The 20000-nt window shown below is 30.4% G+C and overlaps 1 protein-coding gene across 3 annotated transcripts in view; it reads left to right on the forward strand.

Annotated features, from left to right (window-relative positions):
• Positions 1-20000, forward strand: part of Csmd3 (CUB and Sushi multiple domains 3) — a 1133871-nt gene that overhangs the window by 505570 nt on the left and 608301 nt on the right. For all 3 annotated transcript variants that reach the window (XM_027947308.2, XM_027947313.2, XM_027947317.2), the window contains one exon: positions 14974-15095. In XM_027947308.2, the coding sequence (XP_027803109.2) occupies positions 14974-15095 (122 nt within the window). The remainder of the gene's footprint in view (positions 1-14973; positions 15096-20000) is intronic.

Genomic DNA, 20000 nt, shown 5'->3' on the forward strand with positions numbered 1-20000 from the left:
CTCCTAAGCTCAAGTGGTCCTTGTTTATCAGTCTCCTGAATAGCTGGAGGCCTGTTCTTCTACACCTGTTTTTGTTTTTGTTTGGTTTTTGAATTAAATATTGTTGATACAAATTCTTTTTCAAATGTATAGGTTGTAAATATTTTCTTTTATTCAGTAGATTGACTATTTTTCTCTTATAGTTATTTTCTTTACTGTGCATAGGTCTTTAAATTTGATTAATTTCATCTGTCTGATTTTGTTTCTCTACTTTTTTGGTCTTGTCCAAAAAGTCCTTGCTCATTCCAATGTTGAAGTGTCTCCCTTGTTCTCTTCTACTAGTATTGTAGTTATGGGTCTTATATTTGATTCTTAATATACTTTGAGTTGACTCCTGTTGGAACTACATAAGGGTCTATTTCCATTCTGTTTTCCCAGAACTATTTATAGAGGCCTTTCTCCAGAGTCAGGACTTTTGTCAGAAGTCAGTTGGTTATAAAGTATATAGGTTTACCTCTAAGGTCTCTTATTTTTTTCCATTTATGTATTTGACTGTTTGTATACAAATACCATACTGGTTTTGATGAATACAGATTTGTGGTAGGTTGTGAAGTCAGATAATATAATGCTTATTCATTTGTTCTTTTTTGCTCGGATGACTTTGGTTATACAAGGATTTTTGTGGTTTTATATACATTTTAGAAGTTCTTTTCTAGTTTTTTGAAGAACGTCATTGGTATTTTGATAGCAATTGCATTGAATCTGAAGATCACTTTCATAGTGTCAACACTTTAACAATATTGATTCTTCTAATCCATGAACATGAGATATCTTTCCTTTTGCTTCATTTTTTGTTTTGTTTTTGTAAATTCTATTCAATTTCATTTATCAATGTGTTATAGTTTTTATTGTTGAGATTTTCTCATTTTGTGTTAAATTTCTTACTATTTTTTTTTCCTGGAAGCTATTGTAAATTGTATTATTGTTCTCTCTTGATTTCTGTTTTAGATCTATTATATTAGCACATAGTAATCCTATTAATTTTTTTGTGTTGATTTTATATTCTTAAACTTTGCTGGATTGATTTGTTAATTCTAAAAGTTTTGGTAGATAGTTTAGGATTTTCTATATATAAGAGGATGACATCTGCAAACAGTGAAAATTTGACTTCCTGTGTTGCAACTTGTATGCCCTTTCTTTCTTTCTCTTGCCTGGTTGCTTTCTCCAGTTTTCCAAAAAATTTGTTCAATAAAAGTACCCAAAGTGGGTATTTTGTCCATTTCCAGATCTCAGAAAGGAAACAACCTACATGTGAATATCCACATATTCTTTGTACAAAATAATGGGTTTCTTTGTGATATTTTCATATATGCATATAATATACATTGATTGTATTCAACTTTTCTATTAAACTCTCTCTTTTGTCCTTCTACCCTTTTTCTAATTTTACCTTCTTTGCTTTTGCTTTATCTTCCCCCCCACCCCGCCACACACACACACACATGAGAGAAATACACTATATTTGTCTTTCTGAATCTGGTTTATTTCACTTAACAGGATGATCTCTAGTTCTGTCCATTTTCCTGCAAATAACATGATTTTATTCTCCTTTATGGCTGAATAGTACTCCATTGAGTTTATGTACATTTTCTTTATCTACTCATTCATTGCTAGTTATCTCGGCTGATCTGTAACCTGACTATAGTGAATAGTCAGAGATAACTATGGCTATGAAGGTATCTTTATTGTGTACTGACTGATTTCTTCAGGTATATACTTAGGACTGAGATAGCTAAATCATGGTAATTCTATTTTTAGTTTTAAAGTAATCTCCATGCTGATTTCCATCACAGTTGTGTTACTTTGTGTTCCCACCAATGGTGATATAAAGGTTTATTTCCCCATATCCTCACTAGAATTTTTATTTTTTTCTCAAAAATAGCCATTATAACTGTAGTCAGATGAAATTTCAGTGCAGTCTTAATTTGCATTTCCCTGATGGCTGAAGATGTTGGGCATTTTATTTAAATTTATTTATAGACCATTTTGAGATGTGAATATTCACTTCTTTTAAGATGTGGATATTCAATTAATTTGCCAATTTATTTATTGGATTACTTGTTATTTAAATGTTAACTTTTTTGACTTCTTTATATATTATGAACTTTAATCATCTGTCAGATGAATAGTAGCAAAACCTTTCTCTCATTCTTTAGGCTCCATTCTCAGTCTGTTGATTGTTTCCTTTGCTGTGCAAAAGTCTTATAATTTGATTTCATCCCATTTCACAATTCTTGCTATTTTTTCCTGAGCCAATGGAGTCTTGTTCAGGAAATTGTTGCCTATACCAGTATCTTGAAATGTTTCCCCTATGTTGTCCTCTAGTAGTTTTAAAGTTTCAGGTCTTACATTGAGGTCTTTAATTCAATTTGAGTTGATTTTTTTTGTAAAGGGTGAGAGATAGGGATGTAGATTCTGTCTTCTACATGTGAATATCCAGATTTCTCAACACCGTTTATTGAAACTATTGTCCTTTCTTTTATATATGTTTTTGGAACTTTTTTTGAGAATCAGATGGTTGTAGTTTTACTCCAGGGTTTTCTAATCTTTTCCACTTGTCTACATGACTATTTATGTGCCAATACCATGCTGGTTTTGTTAGTATGGATTTATATCCTATTTTGAAATTAAATATTTTGATGCCTTCAGCATTGTTCTTTTGCTTAGGATTACTTTTAATATTTAGGGTCTTTTCTGCATTAATTTTAGAATTGTTTTCCTAGTTCTGTGAAAAATGCTATTGGCATTTTGACATAATTGCATTAAATTTGTAGATTCCTTTGTATATTATTACCAAATTAGTAATATTAAAATTAATAATATTAACTTTTTCAATTTGTAAGCATAGGACATCTTTCCATCCTTTTGTGTCTTCTTCAATTTCTTTTTCAACATTTTATAATTTTCATAATTTATAAAAAATAAAAATAGTAATTTTATTATATAAACGTTTTAGAGATTGAATCCAGGGGCATTTTGGCTATTGGCACATAGTAATCCTATTGATGAGCTACATCCCCAGACCTAGACATTTTTAATTTACTTTGAGTCAGAGTATCACCAAGTTGCTTAGGCTTGTATCAAACTTGCAATCCTCCTGCCTCAGCCTCTTGAGTCTCTGGGACTGAATGTCCATTCTAGTTTTTGAAATATTTTGAGGAGAATCATTATTAGTTCTTCTTTAAAAGTTTGGTCAAATTCAACACTGAATCTGTTTGTGTCCTAAAATGTTTTCTTTAAAACATTGGGTGCTCTCATGTTCAGTGCATATGTATTTCCTATATTTGTAACTTCTTGATGAATTGTTCTCTTAATCAGTCAGTATGTAGTGACTTATGTTGTGGCTTCTAATGGATTTTGTCTTGAATTCTGCTTTTTCTAATATGAGTATAGTTACTTCTGCTTTCAGAGTTTGTTTGATTAGAACATCATTCTCCATTCTTTTACTTTAGTTTTGTGAATTTTTGCCAATGATATGAATTTTTTGCAAACAGCAAGCAGTTAGATTTTGTTTTTTAATCCAGTCAGCTACTTTGTATCTTTTAATTAAGGAATTCAGATCATTTACATTCAGGATTATTATTGAAGATATGTGTACCAGTCCTTTCATTTTGTTGATTTACCTCTGGTTGTTTTGAATGATCTGTTTTTTTTTTTTTTTTATTCATCTTATACTAAATTAATCATGTTTGATACTTCTCTATTTCTCTTTTGCTCCTCTACTCTTGTAGTAAGATTTATCTTTTACTGTGCCCTGATGATGGTGCTGGGATGACTTTCTTAGTACTATTTTGTATGCAGCAGGGCTGAATTCACTACAGATACTTTGTTTTTACACACCCTTAGACCCACTGCCTGTTTTAACTAGCTTTATGGTATGTGTTCTGGGAATGTACCCAATTACTAATGAAGCCCTCAGTCTGTACACACATTGGCATGACAGATGTCCAAGCCAAGACATATCTAAAAATATATTTCAGAGTGAGGGAAACAAACAGAAGATTGAGTTTTATATGAGAGCAGGGACAGCTGTAAGAACCAAACAATCTTTCAGCCTTGGTCTCAATACTTGTATATTTAGTGCCCTCAGTAAACCCTATGTGATGGGTCTAGCTCCTCACTAAAGAGGGCAGTCCTGTCCTCCACAGCCTGAACTTCTCTCTGCTTAAAATCTTATAATTTCTATGGGAAAATTATGCAAATTTTTAAGTGATTTTATTTTCTCAAAGTCAATTTTCCATCAGAGCGTTAATTTATATTCAGAGCATTTTTATCTGCCAACATGGGAATACTTTTTATAATATCCTGAAAACGTTGCATTATTACCATCTAATGATAATGATCACATATTAGTTTTAAAAAAATAATGTTCCTTGAAACGATATCACAGAAATGGACAGCTTGTTATTGTGTACAAGTTTGCCTTTATTTGGTTAGAATGAGTTACTTTTTGACAGGTTCTACAAAAGCCACAGGAGAAAGACTCCGAAAATTATTAGAGGAAGAAAATAAAATATATAAATTAAATTAATCCTTTTCTAGGTCCCTTCCAAAAAAAAAAAAAGCCTTTCCTGATATGTTTCTTAATTATATGACCTTTTCTAAACTGTTAGTTATTTCTATAAACTATTGTAAATTCAATCAAACTTTATCTAAAAGTTTTAGTATTTCTCCTTATTTCTAGAATGTAACCTTGGTGAGGGAAGTAACCTTGACTCTCATCTTTGCCTTTTCATCTACAATGCCAAACTTAGTATTTCAAACAGAATATGCCCTCATTTAGTGTTTGTAGAACTCATAATTTTGTAAGATAAAATTGTATGGTATTCAGCTTTAACAAATACAAATGTATTGCCTAATACTCAATGAGTGAAAGTCATCAGTTATTATTAAATATGAATATCCATTTTACAAAGAAAAAATTAATTTAATATTTCACTAAACAAATTTATTTAACTTTGAAATCTAGCTCATATCTCAGTTTTCATTTATTTTTATTTTCTGTGTGCTGGTTTGTTTCCAGATAGAAAATTATATTTGATCAATAAATACTAAAAATATATATTTTGTTTTGCACTGGGGCACCAGTTATAAATGCTTAATATAACTTTATAACATAAACATGGAGAGTTTTAAGTCCTAAGTTATTATTGAAGTTTATATAGCTATAATGTCTAATCCTCTTTAAAAATATTCATTAAATAGCTCTCCTCTATAACAAATAATAGGCATAAATCACTAGCTTAGAATATAAAATATATTCACCTTTTTAATATTAAAATAGAATAGCTGAACACTCTATTAGCATTCTCTCCATTTTATTTTCTTGGGTGTACTCAATCCCAGGAGACAATGTTTTGCCTTCTGGAAATAAAATAAATGATTAAATTACTTCACCAAATGTCTCACTCTCCATTACTATCATGATAAAGCCACTCATTTAATTTTAGTTTTATTTCCTATGTTTTTGATGTCATATCTAAAAATTATTACCAAGATAACTGTCAAGAAGTTTTTTTCCCTATGTGTTTTTTTTCTAGGAGTTTTGTTGTTGTTGTTGTTTTACCCTTATGTATTTATTTAAATTTGTTTCAATTTAATTTTTATATATGGCAGAAGAAAAAGTCCAATTTCATTATTCTGCATGTAGATGTCCCATTTTCTCAACATCATCTATAGAAGAAGCTATTTTTTCTCCATTGGCTCCTCTTAACCCCACTTAGTTCAGCATATACATGTAGATTTATTTTTGGTCTGGCCATTGTGTACCATTGGTCTCTGTGTCTGTTTTTATGCCTATACACACTGTTTTCATTACTATTTTTTAACCTAGTTTAAAATCAAGGAATATGATGGTTTCACTTTTGTTCTTCTTTCTCAAGATTGCTTCTGGAGTGGGGTATTGTGAGGGAGATATCACGATAGAAACTTGAGCTGTCAGTTTTCTTAAGTGTAGAGTTCAGACATCACTGGTGGTGGATGGGCAAGAAAGATTCAATAGAAATTTGAAACTTATGAGTACTTGTCTTAGCCTGACTTTGTGAGACCAGGGATAGCTCCCTTCCTAACTGGAATGTAACCACATAATGTCTTTAAATGTCTAAATACCATTGACTGCTAAAAGTTGTCCATCCTTAGGTACCAAAATCAATCTATTTTCAACCATTTAATAGTTTTTTTTCCTAAGGATATCTATTGTCCTGCCTTACAGGTAGGGTTCCATCAGAAACCCTTGAATAAGTTTTTATTGTTGTGGTGGGTAGTTGTTGGTACATTTCCCATAGCCTTAGTATGTTTCATATGCATATTAAGCTGTACACGCTTAATATGTACAGCTTTTTTTTTAGAGAGAGAGAGAGAGAGAATTTTAATGTTTATTTTTTATTTCTTGGCGGACACAACATCTTTATTTTTGTATATGGTGCTGAAGATCGAACCTAGCGCCGCACGCATGCCAGGCGAGCGCGCTATCGCTTGAGCCACATCTCCAGCCCCTGTACAGCTTATTTTTATGTAGCATTTTCCAAAGTACAAGTTAGAGTTTCCAGAAGCAATAGCAACTATTAAATTAAAATGAATAATACCTGTATTTTCTGCTACATGCCCTGCAGCAGAACAAATATAATTTATTTCATTGCTAATTCCATGTTACTATCAGAGAATGTAAAGCTACTCTCTGGATATTTATCCTCCTGCTTGGCTAATGGGCAAAGAAGTAACTCTAGATAACAGTAGATAGAAATGGAGTTACTTCTACTGGAGGCCAATGTGCTAGTCTACTTCTAGTGGACTACAGTGTTTTCTAACTCATAGGTGAACAACAACAATAAAAGGTAAATATAACAAACACATTTAAATTCACATTGTTTTTTTTTAGTGGATCCATCATTTTCCATACCACACATGTCAGTAAACAGTTTCAGTATTAATCATAACATTTCTCTGAGAATATACTTTCAGACTCTGCTAATCTCCTTGTACCTCTTGGGAGAAGCCACACAGAGCACATAGATAACTGCATGATTTAATCATAGAAAAATTTTAGACCTATCAGAGACTATGTATGATACATTACAATTATCTAAGTTTGAAAATAAAGTAAGGTCCAGATGATTTGTATTTGCTCAAGTGCAAACACAAAATTGAAGATGCAGGAATAGTTGAAGATCAAGAAGTACAAATGTATTTGTACTTCAAACTAATGATACCTTTAAAAATATAAGACATTATACACGTCCTAAAAAAGAGACATTTCTTGACAGAAATATTCTACCAACCCAGAAATAGCCATAGAGGCATAGACTGTAGTCATTTACATGACATGAGTGAATTCTTGATGGATGAAATCATTCAACAGAGAGTAGAAGCTTGAATCATCACAAAATCCAAAGGAAAAAAATGCATATTATAAAAATGAAACCCAGATGCAAAATTAAATATCTGTTTAAAGATTATTTTGATATTTGTCAACATATTCATTCATTGAGTGTTTTCTATGTGGCCAGCACTATTGCAGGCACTGGAAATACCATGACTGAACCAAAGCAAGTCTTGGCTGTCATGGACTTGACATTCTAATGAAGAATGAGGACAATAAGCAAGTGTGTGTGTGTGTGTGTGTGTGTTAAGGTGATATTTAAGAAATTAGAGATATTAATCATAATAGGCCATCTGTGAAGTACTATTCAGCAGAAATTTATGTAAGGTAAGAAAAATAGCAAGTGCAAAGGCCTTAAAGTGGAAACATTCTCAGGAATTGCAAGTAAGTAAGTGGAATGAGTTTTAGGGAATATGCAAATCCTGAGAATCTGTTGGGGCATGGTCACACAAATGCTCTAATATTATGAAAACTTTGTGAACTTTATGGACTAGTAGAAGAGAGTAAAATTAGTATTCAGGACATGATGGGTTCAGAGCCAACTACAGACAGAACTCAGTTGGTATATTTGGTTCAAAATAATCTTTAAACTGTGAACCATATCCTTCTTACCCAATCAAAAAATAAAATGTCAGTTTGACTTCCTTGTATAGTTGAATCATTCTGTCTAGCACAAATCTAAATGCCTGAAGGTTACAGTTGCAGCAGTGTTTATCATACTTAATCTTATTCTTAGAGCATTTTCCAAAGAAGTATTAGCTGTACGTGTTTAATTTGAGGGGGGGGTGGGAAGGAATATATTGACAAAGAACTAGCGGTAAAGTGTTTTATCTTCTGTTCTTATATCATTTTCCTTCAAAGAAATAACACTTTAAAAATATTTGGACATGTTTCTGTATATATGTGTTCATTTTACTCCACAAATGGTTAGCTATTCTTCTTTTTAAAAAACATAGATGCTATATAAATAGAACAAGCAGAATATTATAAAATAGCTAATTGTCTAAAGTGCTAAGAATTGATAATCATAGATATCATAAAAATTAATAGACACCATAACAATTAATTTATTAATTTATTATAAACAGCTCAAACCAAAATGTTATTATGTTTTCAACCAGAACATGGTCTGTCTTTCCATTTTACAGGTTTTATTTAGCGCCTCTATGTTCCTTTTCTTGTTAAAATAGTTCTCTTCATAGAGGTCTTGGAATTTTCTTACAAAATATATTTTTCAAAATCATATATTAATTTAGTCATTTGAATAAATTGGATCATTCCATTTGAATTGCTGATTATTGCTGTCATAAAATAAAACTATAATTATCTACACACACACACACACACACACACATATATATTCTTCAAAGCCAACCTAGTTAGGACTCAAATATGAGGTATATATTGTAGATCAATAAAGTACATTTAGTTAAGTAGGCAAAAATTATATTGCATACCAACAATGATGGTTTTGTTGCTTTTTCATATTTTCTAACCAAACCTTTCATTTTTTCCTAATTTATTGCCTTGCTAAAAACTAAGACATGTCAAATGGTATCACTAATTTTGGATAACCATATTTTGTTTTAAACTTAAATGGCAAAAATTTTTATATTTTATTTATTAAACCAATATTTGTTATGGTTTCATAATTCATTCTTATATTTAGAAATTTTCACCTTTTTTTCCTATTTTTATTTTTCTTAGTATTTCATTAAGGAATTTTTTTCTAACTATATCAAAGGTACTGGTTCACTGTAGTTGTCTACTTTAATCATGTTTACTTTTCTCCTTTATGTTATTATAGGCTATACCAGGAAAGAAAATTTGTGTCAAAATAATGCTTGAATTGAATATAATTCAATAAAATTACCAAACTTTTCTTTTTACCTGAACAACCCAACACATCAGAAAACTTTCATGGAATAAAAAATATCCAGGAAAATCAAGAAAATTTTGAAATTGAACAACAAAGGAGAAACTTGTACAATATCTATATTAAAAATGATTAAAAACAGCATAACAGTGGCAGAGGAATAATCATGGATCAAACAATACAAAAAAAGTAAAGGCCCATATCCATGAATATCTATGTATAGTTTTCTTATGTGGAAATATATTTGTGAATGTGCATACATATGATAATATAATATAAATGACATTCTCAATTAGTGGAGAATAGCATTTACTGTAAATATTCCCCTAACTTGTCATATAGAAATAGCTTTCAAATAAATGAAAAGTTTAAATATTGCAAAATACCACTTTGGTGGTATGATAATTTTAATAAAGAGAGTATTTTGACCATACTTTTGAAGAATACTTTCCAAAGCAAGACATAAAACACAGTTCCTAAATGTTAAATCTGCTTTGTTAACATATACTAAAACAATGTATGCAAAAAAATAATTTAAAGCAAAGTAAAAAATTAAAAAACAATAATAAACTGTGGGAAAATATTCTTAGAATATAAAAAATGTTTAAAATAGATAGTATACAGGAGCCTCCTATAGATCAATAAAGAACAATTGAAAACAGAAAAAAGTACTCAACTAGAAAATTTTAACAAAGAAATAGAAGCAGCAATGAAAATTTGTGTTAGGCCATATTGTTATGGCAAGATTGCAATAATTCCCTGAGTTGATCTTAAAGCAGGAGACAGAATCTTTATTCACCAGCCAGTGGGCCACTACAGTCCTCCTGGGGTTTGAGTACACCTCTATAGTCCAAAACCATAATAATCATAAGTGGCTGTTGCTCTGATTTGAAACCATAAATAAATGTCATGAGATCTAAAATCCTAAGTAGAAGGTGGTTCCCAATGTCCCTAGTTGCCTACAAGTTAAAAAATGGTTACTAATATCTAGACAATCAATCTCTGACAGAATACATCATCCAAGAAAAATGGGATAGTTTTATGTTATATAAGAATTGCCATTTTGTGTTGCCAAACATGCTATGCTAAGCAACTGTTGATGGATACAAAGGCGGGGCTTTCCCATGGGAGAAGCATTTCTTATGTGAAGTGGAGTCTTAGGGTAAAATGGAGACTTGTTTAGTCATTGCCCAGATAGCCTGGCCCATAACAATATAATAAATAAAGAAGTGGAAATTAAAACATGTGGACATACTGATCAGAATGACAAAAGCACAAATGGTTGTTGATACTTCTATTATGGTAAGAGAGTTTACTTCTCTTAGATTGTTTTTGAGAGTATATTGAACAAACTTTTTAGAGTAGTTTAGGCATATTTATCAAATTTTTTGATGCTCACATATTGTGACTAAGGATTTCATCTTCTTCAAATTCATACTGCAATGATAACTCAAGTGTAAAGCACAAATAATAGCACAAGTATATAGATATAGTATTAATATCTTTATTAAAGCTTTATCAAAAAAGGTATTATGAAGATATTATAGGTAAAACATACAAATTTTCAACATCATGTGAAAATTATCAATCAGAAAAATCTCAGTGGCTTACAACAAAGTACTATTTCTACTTAGTTATGTTGTATATTATGCTGATTTCTATGAGATAATGCTGCAGTTCTGCTCAGACAGCAGATATGTTTTACATGTCTTCTCATTTCCACCCAGAGATAAAGGAAATGCCCCAGTCATCATCTACTGTTCTCAGAGTAAAAGACTAAAAACTTTGGAATATTTCCACCAACTTTTTGGGACTATTAAAATTTATGAAAATCTAAGTGTATTGACTAGAACAGTCTTCCTGATGTATAGGGGTATCAAAAGCTTTCATAAGAATGTGTATGTGCTTAGATTTGTTTCTTAAAACATGCAAACACTCACACACATGCACACACACAAACATGTAAAACCATATACACTCACAAATGGACATTGTCTGTGAATTATATCCAACCTTGCTAAGTGGTCATTATCAGGTTTGCATGGAAGCAGACAAAAAAACCCAAAATATTTAAAGTTGATTTTTACCTGCCATTTTATAAGTGTGTCATCTCTATTTTTATATAAAAAGAAAATAATGTTCCACCGGACATTTTCATAGTTGCAAGAATTCTTCATCATCACAAAGAGACCATTTATTTTATAGTTCACTTAAAATTTGTGCCAAAGAGCTTGTATATTTGTCCCATTAACAAACGTTTCTCCATGAAAATCAAGTACTAGGAGTTAACAGAAATGATAAGTAAAGCCTTGTCCTCAAAAGAAGACTGTAATTGTGTACACATTTTCGAAGATAAGTTATTCCAGAGGATTACCAAGCATGAAATACCACTCAAAGTATGTCCTATTAGAAAGTTATATCCTTGGGAGACTGAGGCAGGATTACAAATTTAAGGCAAGTATTAGCAACTTAGCAAAATCCTGAGCAAGTTAATGAGCCCCTGTCTCAAAATTTAAAAACAATAATAATATGGACTGGGGATATATAGCTCAAAGGTAAAGCACTTCTGGGTTCAATTCCCAGTACCTACCCTCCCCCGCCCCCCAAAAATAGAAAAAAGAAATAAAAGAAAGTTATATCTACTAACATTAAACCAATCATGTGTTTATTGCTATAAAATTCTCATTGCTATAAAGTTCTTACTCTTTATAACTTCATTCTGTATCAGGTCTAACACAAACATTTTAATACATGTACTCTTTGAATAATAGGGTATGGGTTGTGAGCACTAGTCCATTACAGAATCCTGAGTGGAGGAATTAGGGATTGAATACAGGACACCTAACCACTGAGTTACCATTCCTAGCTCTTTTTATTTTATTTTATTTTATTGAGGTAGGGTCTTGCTAACTTACTTAGGGGCTTGTTAAGTTGCTGATGCTGGCCTCAAACGTGTGATCCTCCTGTCTCAATCTCTCTCAAGTCGTGGGGAACACAGGTTTGTACCACCAAGCTGACTGAGACCCTGTCTGTCTATCTATCTACCTATCTATCTCTCTACTATCCATCTATCTATCTATTTATATAGGTACCAGAGTTTGAACCCATGGGTGATTAACTACTGAGCAACACACCCAGCCCTTTTTATTTTGTTTTATTTTATTTTTATTTTGTGAAAGGATCTCACTAAGTTGCTTAAAGCCTCACAGCTGGGAACCCTTTTGAAAGAAAAAAGTGACCTCACAAAAAACTTGATTTCATTTAAATGAATAGAATCTTTTCAGGAAATTTAATAAGGAATATTTTAGATTGGGAAACAGAATGAAAAAAAATATACAGAGTATGATATATTAAAGAGAGTACAAGTCTATTCTGGCACAAGTAAGTATATGAGTATATAAAATGGCAGGACATTGTATTTGAAAAGGAATTTAGGTTCTCACAGAAATAATTTTATATTATATATAAGACAGTTTCTAATTAATCCTGTAGAAAATAGATACCAAGCTTACATGCAATTAAGAAAAGCAATCAAATATGTATTTTCAAAAGATAAATACAGTAAGATATTTAACAGAGAAAGATTAGAGTCTAGAAAGAGTTAAATAGCTATGACCAGACCAGAAAAAGGGACCCAGAAGCATTGGGTATTGTGAAGAGATGAAGAAGAGAACAGTTGTTTCAGAAAAGCAATACATAGGTCTTAAGGAGTTTCTGTTACTGTCAGGGAGGTGGAGGGGCAAATTAAGAAATACTTAATTAAAATTTACATTAAAATGATGGGTAGAATGTACAGTATACAGATAATAAACCTATAAATTAAAAGAAATGCCAAAGATGGTGATATAGATTGGAGAGTTATCAACATAGAACTGAATATTCAAGTCATAGAAGTGAATTAGTCTTAACTTTTCAGAGAATATAGAAAAAATAGAAAAGGCTATGGAATCAATTTAGAATTACACTGCTATGAGTCAGATGGAAAAAAAAAAATAGGACCAGAACAAAGGATATGGTGGAACAGAACTATTTAAAACATAAAGGCAAATAAGAGTGTTCCATATTATGTAAGGAAAACAAGAGGATTTCAAAGCTTTTCAATATATTCTGTTATTGCTGAGATGTCAAATATAGAGAAAAATGAAGAGATTATTAGATTTAGCAGGTAGCATGTCATTGCTAGCATTGAGAATACAGTTTCAATATTAAGATTAGAGTAGGAATTGGACTGAAGTAATTTGAAGAGTGAAAGCAGAGGAAGGAAATGGATTAGTGAGCATGGAAAAAAAGATTTGTGATAAGTTTGGTAGTAAATGAGGAAAAATGGTAAGCAATGTTGAATGAAGAAAAATATCATTTATTATTTTTTCTGAAAAAATAATATAATTTTGTTATTCAGTATGTAGAGATCATATATATAAAACAAAATTTTATATATATATATATATATATATATATATATATATATATATATATATACACAAAACAAAATTAAATGTGACTGAAAAGTGACCACAAAGTTTAACTTTGAAGTTTAAGAAAATATGTATGGATTGTATTCATACTAAAATATAAGCAGAAGGGAAGAAATTAGTGGAAAAAAATAAATTTAATATACTATGCAAACATACTTTCCCTGATAAGATGACAAGACTTGTAGTCAGAAGACCAAGGCTCAATTTATTGGTGTTCTACCTATTACCAGAGTGACCTTGGTCAAGGCAAGCAAACTTTGGGCACCTTCATAAACTCATCTTCAAAGTGGTGATGATAACAACTGAGTAAAGATTTAAGTACATATGAAAACATGTTTAACTACACATATTTTAAAATATGATAGATTATTATTCATTAATTAGAAAATAATTACATAGTTAGGATTCTAATGGGATAGGGCAAATAAATGCATATCAAAATTATGGCACCAAGAAATTTGTGGTGGCCAAGAAGGAAACTAATAAACAGCCAGTGTGTTGATTATCTGTTTTATGAAGAATAAAGAAGAAGTAGAACATTGAGAAAGTATTACAACTTTTAATTTTGTGGGAATTCATTAAAATGAATTTTAATGAAATGTAGATCATGTTTAACTTTCAGAAATTTAGATAATATGGTCTTAGTGGTGTGTGATTCACAGTTAGAGGAACAGAATGATGAGTCATTTTAATGTTAATGACTAGCAACTGTGCTTTTATGAGTCCTTGGCTACTTAATAAATAGAAATAAAACAATTTATAGATTGCTTAATCCATCCAAGGCTTTGCTTCTTTTCATTGTATATTTTTAATTAGCATATTAGGTTAATATAAATTCCTCTCATTAAACTAAACAATTTACCATCAGGAGACAATTTATCATGCTTCACACCACAATTCATAACTAATTTTGATTAATATTGAAAATATCATGTTTGCAAATCTCAGGATATCAGAATCTAATTCTGAAAAGTGATATTTAAAGTGCCATAGTATACATTTCAGTATACCTCACAATTTTATTGATAGCCAGTTTTCAGTTAAAATAGAACTTAACAAACATTCTAATTTTGATAAGTGACATTAGAACACCATAATATACATTTCAATTATTATAAATTATAATTGTGTAATTTCAAGTCTATTGAAAGATATTTTATTGCTGTGTTGCATGCCTATTTTTCACATTACCATTTCTCTTTTAGTGAAGACATGTGGCTCTAATCTTCAAGGACCAAGTGGCACCTTTACGTCTCCCAACTTTCCATTCCAGTATGACAGCAATGCCCAGTGCGTCTGGGTCATCACAGCAGTGAACACAAATAAGGTAAGGGAAAACCATCTGTGCATTAAAACCATACTCAAAAAACAAAGGCAGATGTTCAGTATAGACAATTTGAAACTAAAGTATGGTTTTGGCAATATTTCTTACTTATCCATTCTATGAAACAATTTTGTTTCTGAAATTGGTAAAAAATAATATAAAAATAATACAAAACCTTTGTCCTAGTTACTAACATACAAATGAAAACACATCAAAATGAATGTGTTCCAAAGTACATTTTGAATATTGTGAGTCCATATTTCTTCACTGAAAAAGGAACAATGAATAATGGTTTCTCTGTTGAATTTTTTTCTGTTTGACACATCTTTGGGTTATATCATGTTTTTATACATAGATGAATTTCATTTCACTATTTCTCTATTGCTACATAGTTGATGTTCTCTGTAATAATAGAGGATTCATATACGGATATTTCAAAAGGTTAAATTATCTTTCTATTTGATTCTAAAATGAGTAATACATCAAATTTGCATGTACCACCATACTTCAAACTAAATTATAACACTGAATGAGAGCAGCTGAAAAATTAGTTATTTTTTCCAGCTCTATTTTTCTTCTCTTTGTAAAATGTGATTTTATACCAAAAGAAATGATTTAAATATGAAGAATCTAAATTTCTCTCAGAAACAGATTCTGTGATATCTTCTCTGGGTAAGAAATTTTTAAATTTTTCATTTGTTCCTTTTAGTTGTACATGACAGTAGAACATATTTTGACATACTATACATATGTGAAGTATAACTTCCCATTCTTGTGTTTGTATGATATGGAGTACACTGGTCATATATTCATATATGAACATAGGAAAATTATGTCAGATTCATTCTAATGTCTTTCCTATTCTCATCCCCACCTTCCCTTCATTCCCCTTTGTCTAATCCAATGAACTTCTATGCCCTTGCCTTTATTGTGCGTTAGTATCCACATTATAGTAGAGAAAGAGAGAAGATTTGCCCTTTGGTTTATTGGAATTGGCTTATTTCACTTAGCATTATAATCACCAGTTCCATCCATTTAGTGGTAAAGATCATAAAGTTGGGTCAGATTGTGAATCAAATATATATTTGTAATTTACCAAAAACTTTAAGTTATTTAACCTCTAAAGTTGGTTTTATCTTTGAAATGTAAATAATTATTTTACAGTATTGTGAGAAATAAGATAATGCATGTAGAATAGTTCATAGAATTACTAAGTACTTGAAATGCATTAACTAATTGCTATTAGAGAAAATATATGGCTATGTGCCAGAAATATCTGTGATCTCCATCAATTTCTTGAAATTGAATCCTAAGAGCAATGGGAATTAAACCTAAGTTGATCACTAAATCAAACCCCTCATCTGTAAAATGAAAATCATTCTATGCACCCAACATGTGTCATCAGTTTAATTCAATGAAACATATATTTATTGAATATGTTCTATGTGCAAACTTTTGGTTATTTAGAAAATAAAAAAAATCAAGAAGTACTTGGAAAACAAACTATTTTTCTGAGCACTCAGCAACATACTAGGCATTATCCTCAATACTGTTGTTGAGTACATTTGGTGAATTATTTAATCCTCTTAAGGCTTTAATAAGGAAGATACTTTCATTGCCTATGTTTAAGAGAAGGCCTAAATAAATTGTCTAAGATCATATAGCTAGTAAATGTCAGAGTGGTTTACTTTATAAGATCTATGTATGTATGAAAATATGCTTCACCATAAGATATAATTATCTTTGTTTAAATTAAGCATGGAGTAAATCCTTTATAAAGTATGGAACAAACACATTATATTAATCTTGCATGGCCATAGAAATCTTTTATGTTACATTAATTATCTGTAATTGTCATCAAATGTGGTATTATGTAATGTTCTATAGATACATGCCTTAGTAAGTTTTCATCATTCTCATGGAGATTATCACATTTCTACCTGTTAATATTACCCAATCTGCCAAACTTCTATCTATTCTTTTACCTCCCACCAAAAACATTCAATTCATTTTCTAAGAAGGACATAATTGCTTTTATTTATTTGCTATTTTTATCAAATACCTGATTGGAAATATTAACTTTTTATCAGTTTATCTCTATTTTAAGGAATTCTGTAGAAATTGGTTTTTAATCATTTTGAACCATGATCCTCAGTAAGAATTCCATGCAGTGGCCGAGTTCAAACACATTTTCTCTGTCACTGTCTGTCTCTGTCTTTCTCTCTGTTTCTCTCTCTCTCTCTCTCTCTCTCTCTCTCACACACACACACACACACACACACAATTCCAGATGTAGAACATTATCCCTTTCTACATAAATTTATTTCTGTATGTATATTCTTATTTATTGTAATATATTGATTTTTTAAATATTAATAATATTTCACCAAATTAATTTCATGATGCACTAATGCATTATAGCACATAGGACACTTTTCAGAAGGCAATTGTTAGCACAAACTATAAACACACAGTTATATTAGTTGTCATAAATCTCAGTTTAACCATATTAATCCTTTATATTAACCGTAATAATCCTTCAGTAACTCCAATTTTTTAAAAATAATCTCAATTAACCATATTAATTCTTCAATATTTCCAATTTTCTTAAATAATTAGTACCCATTTTATACTTTATTTGATCACTTTAAAAGCAATCCTGGTGTCATAAATATCTAAAAGTAATTATTGGAAAAATTTTGAAATTTGAAACAGGATGAAACAAATGCACCTGATTTCAAATCTCGACTGTCATTCTTACTAATTATAATATTTTAGCTATGCTCACTTGGTCTTGTAAGCCACAGTTTTCTTTTTTATTTATTAGAGATTATAACACATAAGAAAATGTGAAATTCCTGATACCAAGTAGGATCACATCAAATGATACTTAATATTATTGCCAAATGTTAGGAAACATGCTTCTCTTTAGTTATGTTAGCTTATCTTATATATTTATGCCATAATAAAATTCTATACTTGACTCTTGCTTTACTAATTTATAGGTGATTTGGTTTTGTGCAAAAAATATTAAAAATTAAGTCATAATCATTGCAATTGATTTTTTAAACACTGCAATTAATTTCATTAAAAATAAAATATAGTATCTCAGCATTACATCCTTAAAGAAATATGCATTTTAAAGTTGCTTCATGGTTATTCTACAAGCTTATGTAAGAGAATATTTTCCTTAATTATCACATTTGAAAGATTAATAAAATTGAGGATCTCTTAATAGCAGCAAGTTAAAACATTACAATTGATTCTTTAACCTGTTCATTGAATTAACTTTTCTTCTTTCATTAAGAAATACATTCATACTAGCTCCATGTGTGAAATTAAGCTTTGTTGGCCCACCTGTATCCATTTATTATTTTTCCTTTTATAATTACTTTTTCTAATTTCAAAAGGAAAACATATATTACTTTCTTAGATGCAATATTAGTATATTACATTGTTTGAAAGTAAGTAAAACACTGGAAAATAAGGGCATAAAAATTCAGAGTCATAGCTCCTGAAGGAGCATTCTTCAGAAAAATGAAAAGCAAAAGCTTCACTAGGAAATATCTGAAGGGAGCAATATTTTAGTTTATCTTCAGTAAACTCAGACAAGCACCAACCTTTATATTTGTATTTGTATTTGTCAATTATCCATCCATCTACTTATTTTTATTCATTTTATCTCTATATTAAATAGGATACATATAATATAGAAAGATATTATATGCTAATTTGAGTTGTAGCACAAAATATGAATTATTTTAACAGAAAGCATTTCTAATTTGTTGATTTTACAGTTTTTCTATTAGGGATGAATAGTTTCTATAAATTGAGTGAACTAAAGGCATGATATTTTGAGGAAACTCTAAAGTATTTGTAAATTAGAGTATGACAGAAATGTCATCCTTTGTAGTTTTTCAGAATTAAATTTTTTGAAATAGATGTCAATTTAATATAGTAGGAAGAAGTATAGTTTTCAAAATTTTTTTTTTTTTACTTAGGTGAGCAAGAATTTGAAGTCTTAATAGTCTAGAGCTGCTTTGTCAGACAGAAATATAATGTTAGCCACATATTTGACAAGAAGTTTGTTAGTAACCATATTCTGAAAGATTTTAAATTAATTTTAATATTTCATTAAACCCAATATTATCATTTTAACATAGAGTTGGATTAAATTAATGAAATATGTTGCTGTCATTTATTCATTCTTAATCTGTGAATCAATAGTGTGTTTTACACTTTCAGCACAGCTCAATTCAGACTGGCCTTATTTCAGGTTCTCAATAGCCACATGTTACTAGTGACTACCATGTTGAACATGATCTCACCATAGAGAATTCTGTTATATTACTGAATGAAATCTGGAAAGTATGAAAGGTGATGGCACTGGATATTGACAATAACAAATGCCTCATTACATGTTTATTGCTTCAAGTGAAGTTTTGACAGGGATTTCAAGCCTTTTGGGAAAATAGGATGTTCTTGCTGGCAAAGTCACTGGAAGACTTGAGGTTTAAGGTTCTCAACTTTATCAAAGAGAATCCAAAAGTTTCTACTTCAAATTTCAGGATCTCTTTCCTTCTTGATTTTTTTCCCCTAATTTTCACATGGGAAACTTAGTGAGTCTATAAGGTTCATTAAACATTTAGTTATGTAACTTGCACAACTAAATTTGGGATATATTTCTTAACTATACCAGGTCAGCGCTATAGGATGCACATAGTTTTCTACTTCTTTGACCAGGACCTTAGCTATGACTTTGTTTCCTTTTAACTTCAGCTATGATTTGGTTTCCTTTTTACTTCACTGCAATCATCAATAATCATTGACCACCATAGTCATTATAGTGTTGAGTTAACCATCTAGTGCAGCAACCCTTTGCCTGTGATCCAATGAACCTGCCTTCAA

This window comes from Marmota flaviventris, chromosome 15, assembly GCF_047511675.1.
Source record: "Marmota flaviventris isolate mMarFla1 chromosome 15, mMarFla1.hap1, whole genome shotgun sequence".
NCBI classification, from domain to species: Eukaryota; Metazoa; Chordata; class Mammalia; order Rodentia; family Sciuridae; genus Marmota; species Marmota flaviventris.